The 24,464-nt window shown below is 37.1% G+C and overlaps 1 protein-coding gene across 1 annotated transcript in view; it reads left to right on the top strand.

Annotated features, from left to right (window-relative positions):
- The first annotated feature begins 367 nt into the window (after nucleotides 1-367).
- The window catches only part of LOC149148981 (protein NRT1/ PTR FAMILY 8.1-like), a 35,956-nt gene continuing 11,859 nt past the window's right edge, over nucleotides 368-24,464 (top strand). Inside the window, exon 1 of the mRNA XM_089438164.1 lies at nucleotides 368-528. Coding sequence (XP_089294290.1) covers nucleotides 436-528 — 93 coding nt within the window. The 5' untranslated portion in view covers nucleotides 368-435. The remainder of the gene's footprint in view (nucleotides 529-24,464) is intronic.

The following is a 24,464-nucleotide window of genomic DNA, read 5'->3' as shown; positions in this document are numbered from 1 at the left end:
CAGTTGTCTATAACGCGACTTTTTGAAAGTCTTTCCGGCGAGTTTTTCTGGTCGAAATCCGGCAAGAATTTATTGGAATCGCAAGTTTGATATCTAGTTTCTGCACAATGAAAGCGTCCCAAGAGTTTTTCAGGATGAATCCTTTAAAATTCCTTTGCAGATTCCTTTAAAATTCTAGAATTCCACGTACATGGGCGAGAGGTTAAACGTCTGTTAAGTATGCCCGGGATTGCCATCATGACGAGTGATTGGGGTGGCGGGTCAAAACTCATGGCGTGCAGTGTGGGTTCTCCAAGGATGATGAGCTAAATCTCAATTCGCCCACCTCTCACACACAGCTCAGCTGCGATGCCATCTGTTCACCTTTATATATAAACAGAGATTGAGACTCAGAGATTCAAAGAGCAGTTTAGCGAGTTGGGCAGAATTGAATCCATGGCTGCCTCTGCAACTCAAAATCCAGGCCTCGTCTGGGAAGATGCAGGGAATCACAACCCAATCCAAGAGGATACAGCGCTTGATGGCCACGTAGGTTTCTGTTCAATGAATTTGCTTGCATTCCCTGGAATTAACTCTCTGTAATTCTGATGAATATAGGTATTTTTCTGGTTGTATGTTATGCTGATTGTTATACCAGTTAGTTATATATGAGAATGAATGAATGTCGAAATCAAAGCACACTGCTGGTTCATATTTTTTCAGAAAATGGTTGTGCGTATAAGTTCTCATGAACACATCGATATGCTTTGAACTTTTCATATTCAATGGCAAAATTTTTAATTCCTATTAAAACTAAAAGTGAGAGTAAAATTTCATCCTGGGCTTGCTGCTTTTTTTTTAATAATCTGAATTTTTAGATATTTTTTTTAATAATCTGAATTTTATGGTTTTTTTTTAATAATCTGAATTTTATGTTTTTTTTAATGATCTGAATTTCATGTTTTTTTTTAATAATCTAGGATTTTTAGGTTTAAAAGTTTTAAAGAATAAAGTTTTAATGTTTTTACAAAGTGTAAAATTCTATTTATAGAATTGGGATTATTTTGGTTGGTTGAGTATTATGGTTGTTATTTTCCAGGTTCAGTTCAATTTTATATTAGATGATTAAAAATATTATTATAATAATTTTGTGTGTATAAATATTATTATATTGTAAAGATGATTTTTTTACATATATTTCAAGTTTCGTATTTGAAAAATAATAATGAATTTTTATATATAGATGGTGGAGTAGGGTGAAAACCTTCATCCCCATGAAGGTGAAGGACAAAAATGTGTATAATGCACACATTTAGTGGGTTTCAATTTCATATTCCTCATTCTTCTATTACCAAGTTTCAACATAATCTCATACTTTTATATAGTATTAAATAAATTATAATACAAACAATTTTGTGATGAAATCATCTTTAGAAAATAAATATAAAATATAAAATTTTTATATTATATTTTGGTTAAGAGCATATGTTTCCTCCTAAGAGGTCACACGTTCAAAACCAGAGAGGGGTAGAGTATGTATGCCTTCGTAGACTTAGTAGTCAAATTGTTGTGCAGAGGTGGATCCCTTGTCCCACAAAGAAGGGGGTCTCATACACTAATTTGGTGTTTGACTTCGACATGGCCTTAAAATTGAATAATAATAATAACCAACTTAGATCCATCTAACACTGGATCTATCATGCGCCCTTAAAATTGAATAATAATAATAACCAGCTTAGATCCATCTAACACTGAATCTACCATGCGCCGAAAGAGAAACAATGTCACATTTTTAGATTATCATTATTATATATATGATGGAGATTAACTTAAAAATTCACATTATGTTTTCTTTGCTTTGCATGACCATATCATTATCTTATTTAACTTAGTATGTGTCGCTTGCCTTGAATGGTTTGTCATATCATTATCTTCTTTAATTTAGTCTATGTCGCTTGCCTTGAATGCTTTGTTAGCTTTGTTTGGATGCTTTGAGTGGTTTGTGTGTTTATGTGTTTGGATTTGGATGAAAATGTTTTTGAATGTTGCAATTGTTGTGTTATATTTTTATGTCTATGTAATTGTTTATTAGTAATTAGTTGGTGATGAAAAAGGGAGACAATCAAGTCAATAGTTCCCAAGATGATTGATATTGCACATCTATTTCATTTAATTTTAGGTATGACAACTTTTGACAACTAATTAATTATCACTTGTATGTCTCTCTATGTATTACTAAATATATCTCTAAGAGTAGTTTTAATAAATTATTGTGTCTAAGATTACTCTTGAAATAATTTTTTTCTTTTTTAGTTTGAAATAATTTGTTTCCTTCAAGAATATTTTGATGATTTTTGTCTATAGTCTATTCAACAAAGTCAAGAAATAATGTATTTATTTATTTATTTTTAATTAGTGGCTAGAATTATAAATTTTTTACATTATTTGTTTCTCCAAACAATTATCACATCTCCTTCTAGAATATTTTGATTTGTTTTGAATGTTTATAAATATGTATTTTCCTCTTATAAATATTATGAATACATTATTATACGCAATTATCTATTAGTAATTTTGAATGTATGTAATTTTGAATATATGTAATTATCTATTAGTAATTAGCTGGTGATTTAGAAGGGAGAAGATCTTATCATGGATTAATTTGCACATTTCAAGAGGATTGATTTTGCACATCTATTTCATTTTAATTCTAGGTATGACAACTTTTGACAACTAATTATTTCATAATAGTGTCCATTTACGTATTACTCTATATATATATATATATATATATATATATATATATATATATATATATATATATATATATATATATATATCTTGAAAATATTTTTTCTTAATAATCTACAACATCAATATTAACAACATCTAATGCATCTAATGCAAGCAATCAAATAAGATTAGAAAACAACATCTACACTGAAATCAATGCATCTAATGCAAGCAATCAAATGAGATTAGAAATCAACATCTACACTAAAATCAATGCATCCAGTGAAAGCAATCAAATAGGATTAGAAATCCAAATCTACACTGAAATAAATGCATCTAGTGCAAGCAATAAAAAAGGATTAGAAATCAACATCTACACTGAAATCAATGCATCTAGAGAAAGCAATCAAATAAGATTAGAAATCAACATCTACACTGAAATCAATGGATACAGTGCAAGCAATTGAATAGAATTCTAAGAAAACATCATCTACACTGAAATCAATGCATATAGTGCAAACAATTGAATAGAATTCTCAGAAAACATCATCTACATTGAAATCAATGCATCTAGTGCAAGAAATATTATTCCCTCTATCTCCCCCATCTAATCTTGAAAAATATTTTTAATAATTTACAGTCTCAAGATTAACAACATCCAATCCATCTAATGCGAGCAATCAAATAGGATTAGAAAATGGCATCTACACTAAAATTAATGCATCTATTGCAAGCGATCAAATACGATTAGAAATCAACATCTATAGTGAAATCAATTCATTAAGTGCAAGCAATAAAATAGGACTAGAAATCACCATCTACACTGAAATCAATGCATCTAATGCAAGCAATCAAATAATGTTGATATTAAATTTAATAACTTTAGATTAATGCAATATTAAATTTAATAATATTTTCAATTTGTTATATTATAATATATATTAATATATCATGATATATATTAACTCTAAATATATATGGAGGGAAGAACAAAAACATAGAGTGATAGAGGTGGAGAGATAGGGGGAGTGAGAAGGGAAAGGAGGAGATACAATGAAGGAGAGGGAAGAGGAGGAATGAAGAGAGAGAGAGAGAGAGAGAGAGAGAGAAGGGTGAGAGAGAGAGGGGAGAGACACAAATATGGAGGGGGGAGAGATAGTTACAAGGTTGGAGGGTAGAGAGAGAGAGAAAGAGAGGAGTGAGAGAGGGAGAGAAGGGTGAGAGAGAGAGGGGAGACACAAATATGGAGGGGGGAGAGATAGTTACAAGGTTGGAGGTCAGAGAGACAGAGAGAGAGAGAGATGGGGGGGAGAGAGGGAGGTAGGAGAGAAAGGGAGAGATGGGAAGGACGAGAGAGAGGAGGAGAGAGGGAGGGATAAAGAGAGGGAATTGGAGGGGGAGAGAGGGAGTAAAGAAGAAATACATAGAGAGAGAAAAGTGGAGAGAGAGAGAGAAGGAGAGAGAGAGAGGGAGAGTGAAGAAGAAATACATAGAGAGATAAAAGTGGAGAGAGAGAGCGAGAGGGAGTGACAAGGGAGAGATGGAGAGAGACTATGTGTGTTTTAGGGTGAGATAGAGATAACGAAAGAGAGATGGAAGGAAGGGGGCAGAGGAGAGAGGAGAGAGATATTGACAAAGTTGGAGGGAAAAAAGAGAGAGGGGGGAAGATAGATTGAGGTGGGAAAGAAAGGGATAGAGAGGAAGGAAGAGAGAGAGAACATGACATCAAATAGGATTATAAATCATCATCTACATTGAAATCAATGCATCTTGTGAAAAAAATATTCTTCCCTCTCTCCCCCCTTCATCTATATCTCCCTTCATCTCTCCTTCTTTGTCTCTCTATCTCCCCCCCCCCAACAAACACACACACTCTCTTCCTCCCTCTCTCTATCTCTCTTTTATTCCCTCTCTTCACCTCCCATTTATCTCTGTATCTCCCTCTACCTATCATTTGTCTCTCTATATCACCCCCAAAGCATACACACTCTTTCTCCATATATATCTATCTCACCCTCCCTCTTAATCTCCCTCTCCCTCTCTCCCCCTTCTATTTCTCTTCCCTCCTACTCTCCTCTCTCCCTCTCTTTCTGCCTTATCACTCCCTCTCTCTCCCCCCACTTTTCTCTCTTTATGTCTTTACCTACCTCTCTCTCTCCCCCTCCAACTCCCTCTATCTCCCTCCCTCTCTCCTCTATGTCATGTCCTCTTTGTCTTCCTTCCTCTTCGTCCCTTTCTCTCCCACCTCACTCTATCTCTCCACCCTCTCTCTCTTCACCCTCCAACTTTGTCACTATCTCTATCCTCTCTCCTCTCCCCCCTTCCTTCCATCTATACTTCTTTATCTCTCTATCTCACCCCAAAACACACATAGTCTCTTTCCATCTCTCCCTTGTCACTTCCTCTCTCTCTCTCTCTCTCTCTCCACTTTTCTCTCCTTATGTATTTCTTCTTCACTTCCTCTCTCCCCCTCCAACTCCATCTCTATGTCCCTCCCTCTCTCCTCCTCTGTCTCAAGTTCTCTCTCTCGTCCTTCCTCCCTCTCTCTCTCTCTCTCCCTCCCTCTCTCTTCCCTCTAACCTTGTCACTATATCTCTCTGCCCTCTCTCTCTCCCTCTTTATCTACCCTCCAACCTTGTAACTATCTCTTCCCCCTCCATCTTTGTGTTTCCCCCCCTCTCTCTCTCACCCTTCTCTCCCTCTCTCACTCCTCTCTTTCTCTCTCTATCTACCCTCCAACCTTGTAACTATCTCTCCCCCTCCATCTTTGTGTCTGCCCCCCTCTCTCTCTCACCCTTCTCTCCCTCTCTCACTCCTCTCTTTCTCTCTCTCACCCTTCTCTCACTCCTCTCTTTCTCTCTCTCTTCATTCCTCCTCTTCCCTCTCCTTCATTGTATCTCCTCCTCTCCCTTCTCACTCACCTATCTCTCCATCTCTATCACTATATGTTTTTGTTCTTCTCTCCATATATATCTAGAGTTAATATATCATGATATATTATACTATAACAAATCAAATATTATATTAAATTTAATATTGCATTAATCCAAAGATATTAAATTTAATAATATTAATATTAATATTAAATATAATATCAATATTAGATTTGATGATTTTTTTACATGATATGATAGCAAATGTATAATAAAACTACATCAAATTAATATTTTCAAATATTACAATTTTGATGTGGAAATATTTGTCTTTAAAGATTTTAATATATTTCTAGAACATGGTTTTTCCTTTTAAAGATTCATTTTACAAATGTTTAGTTCAAATAAATATTAGAAGATTTTGGAACAAGATTTTAGATTTTTTTGTTGAATTGATAATTTTTTATTTGATTTAAGAAATGACATTGCTTTAGTAAAGAGTAAAAATGTTTAAAATTTTACTTATTTGGAATTTTAATGTGGTAAAAAAATATGTTAAAGGTAAATTTTTTATCCATTCAAATTCACTTAAGGGAACTATTAAAAGCATGAGATAATTTACTATCCATTCAAATACATAGTTATATTTTAATAATTAATCTTAGTTCATTAATAAAAATAAAAAGTTATATATAATTTAAGATTGGTCGACATTAACCAAAATTATTTTTATTATTTTTTGAGGGCATAACATCATTACACATCAGGGTCATATTGGGTTGTAGAATACGCCTTCTAAACCTAATAATATCTATATTCAAATTAAATATTAAAATTTAACTTCATTTTAATAATATATTTTCCATTGACTAAAATAAATTATTGTGAGAGTAATTTCGAAACGGGTCGACAAATGATTCTCTATGTGATTTTGCCGAAATTACTCTCACAATTAAAGTATGGATCACAAAAGTCTAAACTCTTTAATAAAATAAATAATATTATAAATATAAAATTTATATTTAAATTAAAGATATTTTTATGAGTTTTATAAATTCCAAATATAAATATAGAGTAAACTAACTTAATCTTTTCACTTTTCATTTTCAATTTTGCGTTAATTATTTTTAATCTTTTTCAATGTCAGTAATTTTATGATATTTAAAAAAATAAATTTAATTAATATAATTTATATTTAGTAAATATTTATTAAACTTAATTAATTAATATAATCAGTATTTAATAAATAATTGTTATTTTAAAATTTATTTTTATAATATAATTTTAAGGTGTACTCTAATTTATAAATGAAATGTTTTTTTTACAACATTTTTTTAGTTAATTTTAATTAAAATAACATAAATTTTTATAAATTTGAGTTTAAGTTGTTTAATTTGTAGAATTCTAATGCTCCAAGGATTTTTTCACGCCGTTGAATTCATTTATACATTCAAAATTGCATTTTAAACAACAAAAAATCACATTCTTTCTTGAAATTGTTTTGCTAAATTAGAATTTGTTTCATTTATAAATTGAACTACACCTATTTTTAATTTTAGATAAATAATTATTAAAAAAATTAATTATTAAGGCTTAAATTACTTATATTACATGTTTGTATGGCCAAATCATATTAATATTTAAATAATATAATTTTTGTTCTTCATTAGTGGATAGATAACTATGTCAAGCTTATACTATAGTGATATGACTCTTATCACTATACTCTTCCAAGTATACCCATTGTTTTACATGTGGCACATAAAGTTAGTCAAGATTGAATAATTGAGACATATAAGATTAGTACAGTTTAATTAATTTAAATTGGGAAAATGAAATCAAAGACAAATAAATTTTAAATAATTATTTATATATAAAATATTATTATAATTAAAATGATTATATGTTAACATTTTGATTTGGTCAAATTACATAAAAATTAAATTAAATTTAAAAAGTAATAATAATAAATAAACTTATTAATAAAATATTTTGACTTAGTCAAATTACATAAAAATAAAAATTAATTAAAATTAAAAAATAAAATTAATTATTAAATTTACAATTAATAACTAAATTAGTCTAAATCCAAAAGTCAAGAAAGATCAAATCTTTTAAGATACAAACATTTTTAAGTAAAAAAAGTTTAATTTCTCTAAATTCTTAATAAATCTAGTAAATTTATAATTAAAATAAATCTAAATCATTTATAATAATATATAAAATAATGATAAATAAATTTTGCATTCTTTTATTTTTTCTTACCTTTTTCTAATCAGATTTTGATGTTAGGCTGGTTTGTTATATTATACCAATCTATTATATAGACATGAAATGTTTGGAAGCAATTGTATGTGAAAAAAAAATCATCCGGGTCCATATTTTTTATAAATTAGCTTTGTAGAGACACTGGTTTACCCCATCATATTTTTCCTAGGAGTTGATTTGCGAAAATCGATGATCAATGTAATTAGATTTCCTCCCTCATAAATTACGATAACAATATAATTAAGTTTTTAAATTAATGAAACAATCCTAAAGTGTTTTAAGAAAAGCTGATTGACAAATTCTAAATAAATTCTATTTAATTACTTGCAAAAGATTCATTTCTAAAAAAATATAAATTATTTTTAAATTATTACTAATTGTATATGTAGTAAGAGTTTTTAATATAACAATGCATTGATTTGAAAGTACATTTCCAAATATTTAAACCATGAATTCAATATGTTTTTATTGATATCAATATGTTGAAGTTATCTAATTAAGAGTTTTAAGAATATTTTAGAATCATACGTGAATGATGAGTTCAAAAGTTTGATCTCATTTTTGTCCCTCTGATTCTATAATATTCTTTGAATTCTCAATTAAGATAAGAATGACTATATCAACATAATGCTTGCTCGTTTATCTTTTTTTTTAGCAATCAGAATTCTTAGTAGTCGTTGAAGTATGACAACAAGAATATTCCAATTTAATTACCCTTGAATTAAATTGTGAAAATCGAATTTAGTCTTAACAGCTACTTGGAAATAATTAATTAGTTGGAAATTCAAGTTAGAAGTCTTTCTAAGTCATGCAAGAGTTATCCCTTAAATTAAGGAGATAACTTTGAGTTGTAATTAGTTAACTCAGTTTACTGAGTTAAGTCTAGTTAAATTAGTTCCAAACTGTTTGAGGAACTAATAATGAGTTACTAGTCAGTTGATGCATTAATGCACTCAACTAGTGTTACTCCAATTATCTGAAGATTCCCTCATCAGAAACTCATCCATATCTATTCTGAGAAAGACCCAGTTGAGATTAATGTTCAAGGATAGTGTATTATGAGTTGCGTGTGTTTTCTCATGGAGAAAACTCTTGCATGCAGTCAAGGATTTATCCTTGAGGATTGTGCAGTTTTGAAGACTTGTTTTTCCACTTGGTAATAGGCTAATCATCCACAAGGAACAACACAAGGAAATAGGAGCTTGGAGGGCAGAGAGGAAGGCTAGAGAGAAGCCAAGATTTCCTTTGAGCATCTGTGAGGATTGTATTGAGAGCTGGCTAGCTGTGAGAGCTAAGGCTTTGTATAATTCCTATGTATTTCCACCATGTATGATAATACAATAGTGTGAGGTTTTTATTTGAGACTTTCCCCAAAGTATTTTCATGTGTATTGTGCCATTGATTCTTCTTCTTCTGGTTATATTGTTCAGCTAGATCTTTAAGCTTCTGCAAATTGATAGTAGAAGTAGGTTATAGTATTCTTCTTTGATTTATATTTCATCATCGAGTTAACCTATTACAGATTTTTTTACATGGTGTCGGAGCTGTGAACAGTATACTGAAAAGAGAATTTGAAGTTTGAAGTTCGGGGTTGCAGGTGCAAATCGAATTCATATCATACTTCAAAGTTGGCCAATGGAGTTCTATGGCTTGAGACTCGAGTATGCCTTGGAAGGTAGCTCGAATTACATAGCATGGAAAGATAGAATGGAGGTTGTATTAGAAGACAATGGCTTGAAGGAATTCATTGATCAAGAAATCCCAAAGCTAGCTTCAACTAATGTACAAGATTTGGCTGAGCGGAAGAAGTGTGTGGCGAAGGCGAGACAGATCATCCCTGAGGGAGTTCGAGCCCATATTGTCTCGAGTTTCCATGGGGAGGATACTCCATTTTCAATGTAGAAGACATTGAAGGACCTCTACCAGAACAGTAGTGACCAGAGGAAATTAGCACTCAAGGATAAGCTTCGAAGAATCAAGATGGAGAAGGGTGATACTACTTCCACATATCTGAACAAGCTCACCACCTGCAGAGATGAGCTTGGCAGTGTGGGAATAACTACTACCGATGATGATATGGTGAACCTCGCTCTCCTTGGCCTTCCAAAGAGCTGGAATAGCTACCAGGATTCTGTGAATGGAAGGGAGAAATTGCCGGATTAGGAATGAATATAGTCAGATCTTATTCAGGAGGAGACCAAGAGGAGCACACAAAATGGTTCTTCATCTAAGAATGATGATGAAGAAAATCTGACCTTAGCAAGTAAGGCAAGGAAGGGAAGGGGAAGGCTTCCCATTTCAAATTAAATTATTTTCATGGAGGGAAGAAGGGTGACATGTCTAAAGTAAGATGCTTTAATTGTCACAAGATGGGACATTATGCAACTAATTGCCCATCAAAGAATTCCAAGAAGGGATCCTCGGAAGGATCGGAAAGCGAGGCATTAGCCTCTCAATTCGAAATGGACTTTACCCTCATCGCATGCATGGTGTCATCGATGATGGGTTGTGTCTGGTATCTTGATAGTGAAGCTTCATTCCACATGACCGGTGATAAAAATTTATTCAGTACCTTGGAGGAGAAATACTTCAAGATGCGCATAGAGATGGGTGACGACAGAAGGTATAGTGTTTTAGGGCATGGTTGCTTTTTAGAGGGAGCATGGAGCTCCTCTCACCTTGACAGATGTGATGTATGTGCCTAGACTGAAGAAGAACTTGGTATCAGTCGCGATGTTGGAGGACAAAGGCTATGATGTTGTCTTCAATAAAGGAAAGGTGTTCCTAAGACACATAACCACAATTTAGAGCAAGAGGATAGGGATTCGGGTGAAGAATCTCTATAAACTAGAGGTAGATTATTGTGCAGCATTGAGTACGAAAGCAGAATTGGTGCAAAGCCAAGACATTAGTGAGTTGTGGCACAGGCGGTTGGGCCATTTACATCATGGGGCTTTGAAGATAATGCATCAGATATCTACAGGACTTCCCAAAGGTAAACTTGAGCAAGTTGACACATGCAAAGGTTGTACCTTGGGAAAGTACACCAAGTCTTCCTTTCATGATCGAGACAGTTAAGCAGAGGCTATCTTAGAGTGAGTTCATACTGATTTGTGTGGACCATTCTCAACGGCATCCACAGCGAAGAAAAGATATTATGTGATTTTCATTTATGACTATTCTCATAAATTTTGGATTTATTTCATGCAAAAGAAGGACCAAACTTTCACAAATTTTTGTGATTTCAAAGCTTTGGTCGAAAAAGAGTCAGGGAAGAAGATCAAGGCATTAAGAAGCGACAACGGTGGAGAATATTTTTCTAAAGAGTTTAAGGACTTCTGTGCAGCGGAAGGAATTAAATGAGAGTTGACGGCACCTCATAACCCACAGAAGGATGGGGTGGCCGAGAGGAAGAAAAAAACTATTGTAGGGGCAGCACTGGCAATGTTGCATGACCAAGGCCTACCACTTCACTTGTGGGCTGAGGCATGCAACACAACGGTCTATTTGCAGAATGGAAGCTCGCATCACATACTTGGGATGAAGACACCAGAGGAAGCTTTCTTCGGTAAGAGACCAGATGTGGGTCACTTCAAGATATTTGGCTCATCGGTATATTTCATGTGAAAAAGGATGCACGGAAGAAGCTTGATCCAACAACAGAGTTGGGAATATTTTTGGGGTACACTGATACACCTCACAACTATCGGATGTACTTGCCTACCAGTCGGAGGATAGTGGTTCGCAGAGATCTCAATCTTGATGAGTAGAAGGCCACCCCTTGAGAGGGAGCTCCCACTATAGGCTGTGGAGGAACTGTTGGTTCATAAGGAGGAGGAGCCTCAGACTGATGCAGAGCAGCCACATGCAGAGGTTCCAGGAGTGGATACATCCACTCAAGTAGAATCTTCCAGAGATGGACGAAAGCGTACAAGAGAAGCTGACAGATTGTTGGAGGATGCGAGAGAGAATGTGGGAGCACCATCTTCTCAGCGTAGATAGAGGAGGTCACCTTAGAGGTACATTGGATACATGGCCCTTGCTGGGGAATGTGTTGAGACCGAGCCATCTTCCTTTGAGGAAGTAGTGCAGCAGTCGATTTGGGTTGATGTTATGGTGGAGTATGACTCCATAGTTAGTAACAGTGTTTGGGACATGATTCTAAGACCGGAGAACAAGTCAGTTGTAAGTTCATGTTGGCTTTACAAGGTAAAGAAAAATGTTGATTGATCCAAAATGGATTTTGGATAGACTTCTAAGTCTAAGTGTTCCTCACAGAGGAAAATGAAAGTCCAAATATGCTCCTGGAAATAGTCCCATTGCGTAGATCTTTTCATTCTGAATCTACTGTAATTTGAATGGGCTAAAATGGACTTTGGATGCAGAAGTTATCACAGAAAGAAGATTTCCTTTGTCCTTTTAAAAAGGAGGCATTTCTCCTAATAATGGCATAAAAGGCTTTATAAAGGAAAATCGCATCGGAAGGATCAAGCGAAGGACTTAAGGTAAGGGCGGAAGGAACCTCTGATTGCGACCTCTGACTTATCGCATCAGAGGTAGGCCTTCGCCCGATGTCAGGGCCCTGGGCTATGCAATATGTGATTGCCAATATCGGTGTTGACGGATCGGCGTCGGCGTATGCCATAAGGGAAGGACCCCCAGGCCAATGCGATATGCGATTGGCGATTATTAGCATCGGCGTATGGCATATGAAAAGACCTGGGCTGTAGCGAGTGCGATATGATATAAAGCGATCCACAGCATGCAATCTCAGTCGTCGGATCAAGAAAGGAGATCAACGGCCAAAAATTAATCGGCGGTCGGGAGATCAGTGATCCCTGACACAAAGGGCCAATGCGATAGTGATATGCGATGCGATATGGATCGTCTGATCGAGGAGCAGATCAACGGTCCAGATGTAATTGGCGATCGGCGATCGGCGAACCCCGATGTCAGGGCCAATGTCATTGCGATAACGATACGCTGATAAGGGCCGGACCCAATGGGTTTATAGACCCGATTTCATAATTTTTGAAGTCCAGGAATTCAGATTTTTCAATGTATTCCCGTGTATTTGGGGTTTTGGCCAATCCGCCTATGCGATGCGATATGCGACTAATGGCAGACCCAATAGGGTTTATAGGGGCGATTTCAGGGAATTTGAAGTCCGGAATTCACGCCCGATAGTGTAATTTTCGGAAAATCTTTGTGTATTGGAATTTTTGTCCATTTTCGGGTTTTTGCTTGGAAAAAGGCCCCGATCCCTTTGTAACAGCTCCTGATCGTTGTGCCATGCTGCAAGCGGGCATTTTGCAAACAATGATGCGTTTGGGAATGCATAGAGCCACAGAGTCATAGAGCCAGATGGCCAGTCGAACAGACAAGGAGCAAAGAAGCTGCAAAGTCGTAGAGGGATGATTACACGCAGAGAAATGGTTGGGGAAGCCGCAGAGCCAGAAAAATGCCTCAACAGAGCCAGAGAGCCCAATTAACGGGGTGGCTAGCGAAAATCTAACGCACAGAGCAGTTGAGGGAGTCTTGGAGTCGCTTGGAGGTCAAGTGAATTACAGAGGCACGTAGAGGCCGAGAGAGAGCTCAGAGAAGCCAGAGCCAGAGCCGAGAAGCCAGAGCCAAGAGCCAAGAGCCAAAGCCAGAGCCAGAGCTAGTGCCAAAGCCAGAGCCACGAGCCAGAGCCAAGAGCTAGAGCTAGAGCCAGAGCCAGAGCCAAAGCCAGAGCCAGAGCCAAGAGCCAGAGCCAGAGCTAGAGCCAGAAAGCCGAAGAGCTTCAGATCCAGGGATAAGATGGTGTTCTAAGCCCATTGTGTTCTGTGTAAACTAGTGGAGTTGAGTGTGGAGCTTGTAAAAGGACTTTGCCATAATCCCACAGAGCCTAGTCAAGTTGACTAGAGCTCAAGAAGACGTAGCCCAAGAGTTCTGGGTGAACTCCATATTATATTGTTGTTCTGAGTGATTGCTTGTTGCTGCATTGTATCTGCTGCTTTATTTGCTATTATATGTTTTATATCAGTTCAAGAAAATAAACTTAAAGCATATAAACAGTTTAAAAATAAACACAAGCATACACCTATTTTCAAGCACATTTTAATTCCACAATTGGTTAATCATAAGGTCTTGGGAACATTTAAGCTTTGGAAGTGGGAGAGGTTCTTGTAAGCTTGACAAGAAGCTTTTAGTGCCCCATTTTCACATCAAGTGGTATCAGAGCTTGAGATTGATTAACCACACCTTCAGGAAGGTGATATCAAAGCTGGTTATACCAAAGAAAGTGGTATCATATCAGAATGCTTGATTGACAGAGCAAAGATTGCTTGTCTCAAAAGTGTTTGAACAATCAGAGGTTGATTGTATGCTTGTTGCAGACTGACTATTGTTTGAGTTTGCAGAGTTGAAGGGAAATCTATTGATAGCTCAGTCCAGGAAGGACAAAAAGGAAGAAGGGTTGAAGGCATTCTTCTTATCCCAAAGGACCTCAAAGCAATCCTTGAAGCACAAGAGGTTTGTTGCAAAAGGTTGCTTGAATAAGCTCTTTGTTAATCTTGTTTGAGGTTTTTTTGTTCATTTGCATAATGACAACTTCTACAAGTGAGTCCTCAAATTCCTCCTTCATCACAAGATTCTTTGATGAAGACATGAAGCAAGACTTATTCATCAAGATGGATATGGTGAGAGAAATGTATGAGGATGGAAGGAAGAGAAACATACTTAGAGAGCAGTTGAATTCCTTGGAGGAAGAGAAGCAGTTGCTTTCTGACAAATTGCAGGAAATGGAGAGGCAACTTCATATTGCAAATATGAACCTGAAAAGAATGCATGAGTTGTAGACACAGCTCTTTGTTGCCAAAGAAGCCTTAGTCAAGTATAAGCTTGAAGAAGAGATAAACCATTCCAGTTTGTCTTCAAATTCTTCTAAGAATGCTTGTATTGGTTCTTTTGAAAAACACACCAGAGGCATAGGTTCCAAGTTAATGTCCAAGATGGGCTATGAAGGAAAGGGCTTGGGTAAACATGCACAAGGTATTGTTGAGCCAATAATGGGTGAGGAAAGGCCTAAGTATTTGGGTCTTGGTTATGAACAGTCTTATGGAAAGAGTTCCAAAGCTGCCATGAATGCCATTGAAACAGTTCGAAGAAGGAGTTTCATTGCAGGTCCTCTACCTCAGAAGTGTGAAGATTGTATTCAAGAGGAATGCAATAGCTTGAAACATCATTTGTAGGATGCAGGTGTTCAGAAGCACACACTTGAACCAGAGAGTTGTGGAAACTCTAAAAGCCTTGAAGAGATTGATGGTGTTCCAAAGGGATCCACTTCTTCATTTGCTTCACCTCCTCATGAAGGCAATAAAGGTGAAAGAGAAAGGTATAAATCTGGTTCTAACCATATTCCTTTTGATTATGTTCAGCATGGTAAATGACCACATAGACATGGGAAAAGAATTGCATGTTCCTTTTGTGGTTTGGATAACCATCATGTTTGTAGGTTTTAACCCCGTACAGAAATTACCTGCATACGAATTCTAAACCACAGAAAATAAACAATGCGAGAGCATAACACATAAAACACATATACATAGATATTTTCCCCTGGATCCCAAAACTGGGACTACTAGCTTGATTTTTCATTATGTTCCTTTCAATGTTACACTACATATTTATACATGTCGAAGCATCCAATACCATGGACCGAAAACCATCGCGTCCAAAACCATGGACTGAAAACCATCACATCCAAAACCACGTGTGAAAAACATGCACAAAACCATAGGTAGGTCCGCCCAACCTAATTGTAACTCCCCTCACTACGCAATCGGCACAACGAAGGGGGGCTCCGCCCCCCCTCTAACCCCCAAATTAACTACATGGGCTAGTCGTGGAAAGAATATAACACAACCCAACAATGTTTCTAGATGTTGGAAGAGAATGGCCACATATAGGAAACTTTTGAAGGAAAGGAAGCAAGAAGCCAAAGGTCCATCGGACAAGGCAAATCATGATGTCAAGAGGATGTACATGTGTTGCACTTACTACCATAAGCAAGGGAATCTTGCTAAAAGGTGTTGGACTTTGAATCCAACAATGCTTCCATGAAACTTGAAGAAGGTGGAAAGAGAAAATGGCATAAATGGAAAGGAAGTTTCCATGGATGATGTGTTTCAGGATGATTCATATGTTGATGCTGATGTGCAGACAAAGGAAAGACCTTTGAAATGGATTGGTAAGAAATGGTTAGAGTTCTTATCCAATTAAAGATTTCATATCTTTTGATTTGATGCATATATTTGCATTTCTTTGTTAATGGAATGCAAGTTGCAGTACTAAGAAGGTGAATGGAAAAGTTGAGTAGGAGACTCACTTTGTTGCTGCAACATTATATTTCATTTCAGCTTCGAAAGTACAGTGTACTTAAGCGAAAGTTGAAGGATGAAATGCATGCATGAGAATGATGTGCATGAACACAGGGATGTTGATGTTGTCCTTGTATTTGAACATGTATGTGTAATTAACTTGAAGGGTTGATTGCTTTGTTGTAACATGCATGTAACGTTGACTTGGGAAAAGTTAACTTGGTCTCCAAGATGGAGATAATGATGAAGTGTTTCATATTTTGAAAAAGAGTCCTAATGGTCTTTTTTATACATGCTTGACTTGAAGGGTCATTTGTTTTAAAGGCATGTTTTGTGGGCTTGTTATCTATTCCATCATTTGTATGCAGATGTAAGAAATGGAGGTATTCACAAGATGTGAAATCTGTTTCTTTTATTGAAGCAGGAGTTTATTCCATCCAGTTGTTGTTGACAGTTTTTCAAATAGGTACAAATGAAAACTTTGTGAAGCAGATGTACTTCACATTTGTTTGAGCCACCTTGGATCAATGATGAAGGTAGAAAAGTTCAAACTACCTTCTGTGACCATCTCAGTAGAGGTTGTGCAGGAAGGCAAGGAGGAAGGCAGTTCTTCCCAGGAGGACCAGCACATCTAGGAAGGAAAGTGGCCAAAGGCTTTGGTTCAGAGGCACTATACAAGGCAAGTGTATGGAAACTGAAAGAAGAGGGTGCTACTACTCTCATTTATTGTTCAGATCAATATATCAGTCTTTTGGGGACCAAAAGTTCTTTTAGTGGGAAGGCGTGATCCAAAATTGATTTTGGATAGACTTCTAAGTCTAAGTGTTCCTCACAAAGGAAAATGAAAGTCCAAAGATGCTCCTGGAAATAGTCCCATTGTGTAAATCTTTTCATTCTGAATCTACTGCAATTTGAATGGGCTAAAATGGACTTTGGATGCAAAAGTTATCGCAGAAAGAAGATTGCCTTTGTCCTTTGAAAAACAAGGCATTTCTCCTAAAAATGGCATAAAAGGCTTTATAAAGGAAAATCGCATCGGAAGGGTCAAGCGGAGGACTTAAGGCAAGGGCAGAAGCAACCTCCAATTGCGACCTCTAACTTATCGCATCGGAGGTAGGCCTTCGCCCGATGTCGGGACCTCGGGCTATGCGATATGTAATATTCGATATAGGCATCGGCGGACCGGCGTTAGCGTATGCCATAAGGGAAGGATCCCCGAGCCAATGCGACATGTGATTGCCGATTATCGGCGTTAACGTATGGCATATGAAAAGACCTGGGCCGTAGCGAATGCGATATGCGATAAAGCATCTGCATCGTGTGATCTCAGCCGTCGGATTGGGAAAGGAGATCAACGGCTAGGAATTAATCGACGGTCGGGAGATCGGTGATCCCGACATAAAGGGTCGATGCGATAGCGATATGCGATGCGATATGGATCGTCCGATCTAGGAGTAGATCAACGGTCCAGATTTAATCAGCGATTGGTGATTGGCGAACCCCGATGTCAAGGCCAATGCAATTGCGATTGCGATATGCCGATAAGGGCCGGACCCGATTTCATAATTTTTGAAGTCCGAGAATTCGAATTTTTCAATGTATTCCCTTGTATTTGGGGTTTTGGCCAAACCGCCTATGCGATATGACATGCGACTAATGGAAAACCTGATAGGGTTTATAGGGGCGATTTCAGGGAATTTGAAGTCTGGAATTCACGCCTGATAGTGTAATTTTCGAAAAATCTATGTGTATTGGAATTTTTGTCCATTTTCGGGTTTTTTCCTGGAAAAAGGCCCCGATCCCTTTGTAACAGCTCCTAATCTTTGTGCCACGCTGCAAGTAGGCATTTTGCAGACAATGATGCGTTTGGGAATGCGTAGAGCCACAGAGTCACAAAGCCAGATGGCCAGTCGAACAGACAAGGAGCAGAGAAGCCGCAGAGCCGCAAAGGGATGATTACACGTAGAGAAACGGCTGGGGAAGCCACAGAGCCAGAAAAATGCCTCAAGAGAGCTAGAGAGCCCAATTAACGGGGCAGCTAGCGAAAATCTGACGTGCAGAGCAGTTGAGGGACTCTTGGAGTCGCTTGGAGGTCGAGTGAAAAACCAGAGAGCTGAAAGTTGTTGAAAAGGGTCACTGGAAGGTTGCCGAAGAGTCGCTTGGAGCTTAAGCAAATTACAGAGGCACGCAGAGGCGAAGAGAGAGCTCAGAGAAGCCAAAGCCAGATCCGAGAAGCAAGAGCCGAGAGCCAAGAGCCAGAGCCAAAGCCAAAGCCAGAGCCAGAGCTAGAAAGTCTGAGAGCTTCAGAGCCAGGGATAAGATGTTGTTCTAAGCCCATTGTGTTATGTGTAAACCAATGGAGTTGAGCGTGGAGATTGTTAAAGGACTTTACCATAATCCCAGAGAGCCTAGTCGAGTTGACTAGAGCTCAAGGAGACGTAGCCCAATAGTTTTGGGTGAACTCCATATTATATTGATGTTCTGTGTGATTACTTGTTGTTGCATTGTATCTGCTACTTTATTTGTTGTTATATGTTTTATATCAGTTCAAGCAAATAAACTTAAAGCACATAAACACTTTAAAATAAACACAAGCATACACCTATTTTCAAGAACTTTTTAATTCTGCAATTGGTTAATCATAAGGTCTTAGGAACATTTAAGCTTTGGAAGTGGGAGAGGTTCTTGTAAGCTTGACAAGAAGCTTTTAGTGCCCCATTTTCAGATCATTGATGGTAGTGTGGAGAATCATAAGGCAAGATTTGTTGCCCGTGGATTTTTACAGGTCGAGGGGATTGACTATGATGAGACTTTTGCTCTTGTCGCAAGGTACTCATCTATCATATCTATGTTGGCACTATCAGCACAGATGGGTTGGAAGATCCATCAGATGGATGTGAATACTGCATTCCTCAATGGCCAGATTGAGGAAGAGGTGTACATAGAGCAGTCGAAAGGTTTTGAGACCTCTGATCGTGAGTCACATGTGTGCCAAATCAAGAGAGCGTTGTACAGGCTGAAGCAATCACCTCGTGGTTAGTACACCAGGATATACAACTACTTCATCGGGTTGGGCTTCACAAAGAGTGAAGCGGATGTGAACCTGTACCACATCGTGGTGAAAGGCAAGTTGTTGATCATCGTACTTTATGTTGATGATCTCATATTGACTGGTGATGATCAGTTGATCGTGTCTTGCAAGGAGGACCTTTCAAGAGAATTCGAGATGAAAGACATGGGTCTCATGCATTACTTCCTTGGCATGGAAGTGTGGCAGAAGGATGGGGAGTTGTTTATGTCTCAAGGCAAGTATGCCAACAAGATACTCAGGATATTCCACATGGAGAAGTGCAAGCCCATGTAGACTCCTCTAGTAGGTAACTAGAGGAAGGAGGTTGCTACTTCAAGAGAAGTGGTAGAGGCTATTGTGTACAGGCAGCTTGTGGGTTCACTGATGTACTTAATGAACACACAACCATATTTGTGCTATGCGGTGAACCAGCTGAGTCAAGCGATGGTTCAGCCTACCAAGATGTTTTGGAAGGTGGAAAAGCATGTATTGAGGTACCTCATAGGCACATCTTAGTATGGATTATGGTACAGACAGACAGAGGGAGTGAAGCTACAGGGCTTCACTGATGCAGATTGGGCAGGGAGTCCATCTGATCGAAAGAGAACATCAGGAGGGATTTTCAACCTTGGGTCAGTGGTAGTTTCTTGGTACAGCAGGAAATAAAGGTCGGTTGCACTCATCTCGGCAGAGGCAGAATACATGGCTACAAGTCAGGTAGCATGTGAGGTCATCTTGATGCAGAAAATCCTAGTTGGTTTGTTTGATCATAGGATGGATCCAACTGTGATCTATTGTGATAATCAGAGTTGTATCAAACTATCTGAGAATCCAATATTTCATGATAGGTCCAAGCACATTGACATCCAATATCATCATCTCAGAGACTGTGTAGTGAGGAGGATCATGTTGCTGCAGTATTTTTTGACAGAGGAGCAAGATGCTGAAATTTTGACAAAGGCATTGTCAAAGTGTAAATTCGAGTTCCATAGAGACAGGATCAAGGTGGCAAATAATCCCTTTCTTGTTGAGAGAGAGTGTTGAAATATGGCAACAAGAATATTTCAATTTAATTTGTCCTTGAATTAAATTGTGAATTAAAATCGAATTTAGTCTTAACAGCTACTTGGAAATAATTAATTAAAATTAGTTGGAGAAATTCAAGTTAGAAGTATTTCTGAATTCATGCAAGAGTTATCCCTTAAATTAAGGACACAAGTTTGAGTTGTAATTAGTTAACTCAGTTTACTGAGTTAATTCCAGTTAAATTAGTTCCAAACTATTTGAGGAACTAATAGTGAGTTAACAGTCAGTTGATGCATTAATGCACTCAACTAGTGCTACTCCAGTTAACTGAAGATTCCCTCATCAGAAACTCATGCATGTCTATTATGATAAATACCCAATTGAGATTAATGTTCAAGGACAATGTACTATCAGTTGCATGTGTTTTCTCATGGAGAAAACTCATGCATGCAGTCAAGGATTCATCCTTGAGGATTGTGTAGTTTTGAAGGCTTATTTTTCCACTTGGTAATAGGCTTATCATCCACAAGGAACTAGGAGCTTGGAGGGTAGAGAGGAAGGCTAGAGAGAAGCCAAGATTGCCTGTGAGCATCTGTGAGGATTGTACTAAGAGCTGGCTAGCTGTGAGAGCTAAGGCTTTGTATAATTCCTATGTATTTCCACCATGTATGATAATACAATAGTGTGGGGTTTTTATCTGAGACTTTCCCCAAAGTATTTTCATGTGTATTGTGCCATTGATTCTTCTTCTTCTAGTTATATTGTTTAGCTCGATCTTTAAGCTTCTGCAAATTGATAGTAGAAGTAGGTTATAGTATTCTTCTTTGATTTATATTGCATTATCGGGCTAACCTATCACAGATTTTTCTACAATAGTATCTTATACTTTTAAACTTGCATGCATAACTCCAATTGTGAACTTTCTCCCACATGTCTTGTATGATCCTTCTATATGTCTTTGGTCTCCCATTTTAGCATAGTTTTTCTATGCAAATTTGGATGCATTTGCTAACTCAACTCAATCATTGTTCAATTACAATTACTATACATATATATTGAGACTTCATTTTAATACAAACAATACTCCTGTATATAATGTCTTTCCCTAATGACTATAACATCGAATAATAATAATTTCCCTATCAACTATAACCTCATAATAATCCATTCACACACACACACACACACACACACACACACACACACATATAGATATGGAAAGCCCCTCTACGTGACTGTGATATTACTATAACTTCCAACCCAAGTACATAACTTCAATAAAATCAAATGCATAGTTGTAAACCCAATACCAATGAATTATTCAATTAAGGGATTCCAGCATTGTAGTGAGTAAAGGAATATATGATGATTTTAGTGTGTTTGTTGCTAGTAGCATTGCATGGGGATGGAAGAAAATGGAAATAAAAGCAACTACTTAGCTATAGTTAAGCTTGACACCAACAACTCAAGAACTCAATAATTTAATCATTGTGGCCGCTAGTTAAATAAATAAACCAATGATTAAAATATAGAGATATCACATTATGTTTCCAATGTAAGCATGGTCAATGCTGAGAATTGAGTTGTGGGTGATTAAATATAAGGGTGTGCACTAATATTGCTAAATGATATAACTTGTTGATCTAGCATATGGCTATATGAAATTCACATATGGAAAAGAGGTGGCAACCAAATTGAAAGAAATCAATTAATGAGTTTAATCATTTATTAAGCCATTCAATGGTCATTTCTAATTAGCCAAAACACATATAATGGAAGAAGAAAATGCCACAACTAACTATGTGGATTGGACAAACAATGAATTGATGTGTATCTCTCCTAGGCAAGAGAGACCCTCCCTCAACTATGTACAACCCATATTGCCAGTTTATGGTCTTTGTGAAGTTTGCATGGGTTGTAAATAGCTTAGAGGATGTGTATGACCTCTTGGACAACCAATGTTGACCTCAAATCTATCCAACATGTAAGAGCAATGCTCAAATGAGAGGGCTACAACTTGGGTAAAGAGAAAAAAATCCAAGTATCCAACAAATTCAAATAAATTAATTTAGAAACCTCCTACAAATGTGCAATGGCTCTAAGGTGACAAATATTGATCTTTTGGCTTAGAAATGCATCCTACAGTGGTAGTAATAGAACTATTATACTCTCTTGTAGACAAGGAAAACTAATAGTTGCAATAAATTCACAATTTTTATTATATACACTTATCACTTACACTCCCAATATTCACTCGCCACCATCAATATCAAAGAGAATCTTTATCATCAACATAGAAACAAGTTGACACAATAAAACAATAACACATAGGGGAAAAAATTGCAAATACCATGTAAACCCAAAATGGAAACCCAATAGTTAATGGTTGCTCAATGTTTTTATTCTAAGAAACTTTAGTACAATGCAATTCATGGTCCTATGGCCATTCAAAATTCACACAACTCCTTTTCCATTACATTCTCTCCTTTTGATCCCAAAAAGAGATTTTGAGAATGAAAGTACAATAAAAAAATATAGAGAATTGGAATAATAGAAGGTCAATAAGAAGGTTAGCAACTTAATATTTGATTTCTCATTCCTCAGTCATTTATCTCCTATTTTCATTTTCTATTTTATTTTAATTCTTTTTTTTTCTCCTTTATGTTATGCCACTTTACTTTGCAGTGTCTTATGCATAATTACTAACCTTCCTTTTTTTGTACAAGTATTAACCTTCATTAATTGCCAAATTACCTTTAAAAACAAGTCTTACAACCACTACTTTGTGTTCTTTCATAGTTTGTTAATTGAATTTAGAGATGGAAGGGTTATATTAAATTTAAAAGTGCACTATATTTTGCAAAAGAACCTCCATGTGAAGCTAAGGCGCAGTCTACTTTCTCTGATTAGGTGATCAATTTTAGGCTCAAAAAGTAAAGTGCCCATAACTTCTTGAAACTAGTGCCAAATCGAATAGCTCGCTGATTTGAATCCAATGCAACTTGAATCGCTCAAAACCAACATCATATGCTCACGATATTGCGTTCTAATCATTTTCCCAAATAGGTAAAAAAATTGCAGATTGGTTATAGGTACACTGACTATGCAGTCCGTACATTGACTGGGCAAGGTGACTGGGCAGACTGGCTATGAAATGTGGGCCAATGGCAGGTTGCCACTTGTCTTCTTCGGATTGGCTCAAATTTGTTTTGTTTTTATTGGTTGAAGTGGTTTTTGAAGTGGCCCTCTGAATGGGTGCCACATGGCCCAATGGGAGGCTGCCATGTGGCATCCCAATATTGGTCAAAATTTTGTATATTGGCCAAACGGGCCTCCGGGTGAGTCAAACTCGTGACCTCTGAACTAGCAACACAACTACTTATTTTCATTCCAAGCATGGTTCTTATTAAACAGTGGTGGCGTATTTATATATAAATGCAACATGTTTTGCGTTTTCCCCAGTCACTCCACATCCATGCGACCATAGGTGGAGGACTGGGGGCTTGGGCTTAGCCCCGGCCCTAGGTCAAAAGCCACAACATATGACTGGAAGCAGAAAGTTGGGGGCTAGCCCCTAGGGGGCCAACCCCGGGTCATATGACCCTCCACATATAACCAGGTGCACAAAGTTTAGTGGGGGTGTTAACCAGTGAAGGAATGGAGAATAAGGCCCAATGCCAATTCATATGTGCCTGATGTGACCCAGTGCCAAAGGAAAAGGGACCCGGCAAGAAGGGCGGGCGGTTAGCCTAGCCCTTGGCAGCGTGGCCCACATGTCCACATTTTTCGGACCTAAGGTGTTAGAGGGCGAATTAATGGTCCAACAAATTACACATGCGAAGGGAAAATTTTTCACTCAGTTAGAAATTTTCAAGGCAGTATTGGAGGATTGTTAGCCAAAAGGGCGAAATTGTAAGATGGTTAACAGTCAAGTTCATGGATGAGCTTGTAGCTCATAACTTTTTTATTTTTTCACCAATTTGAGCTTAGAAAGAGGCTACCTAGGGGTTTTTGGATGCTCTGAATCCATTGGTGACCTTTGTTTTATGTTTTGAGCACATCTAGATGACCTTTTTGTAGGTTGGAGGCTAAGGGGTGTATGGATCAAACAAGGATTGGTAGCATTTTCTGAGGGTGTTGAGCATGAAGAAG

Source organism: Pinus tabuliformis, chromosome 9 (assembly GCF_031772625.1).
Source record: "Pinus tabuliformis cultivar Carrire ecotype Pingquan chromosome 9, CPIR1, whole genome shotgun sequence".
NCBI classification, from domain to species: Eukaryota; Viridiplantae; Streptophyta; class Pinopsida; order Pinales; family Pinaceae; genus Pinus; species Pinus tabuliformis.
Note: the sequence above shows the minus strand (reverse complement) of the source record. Positions and strands in the feature narration are given on the sequence as shown.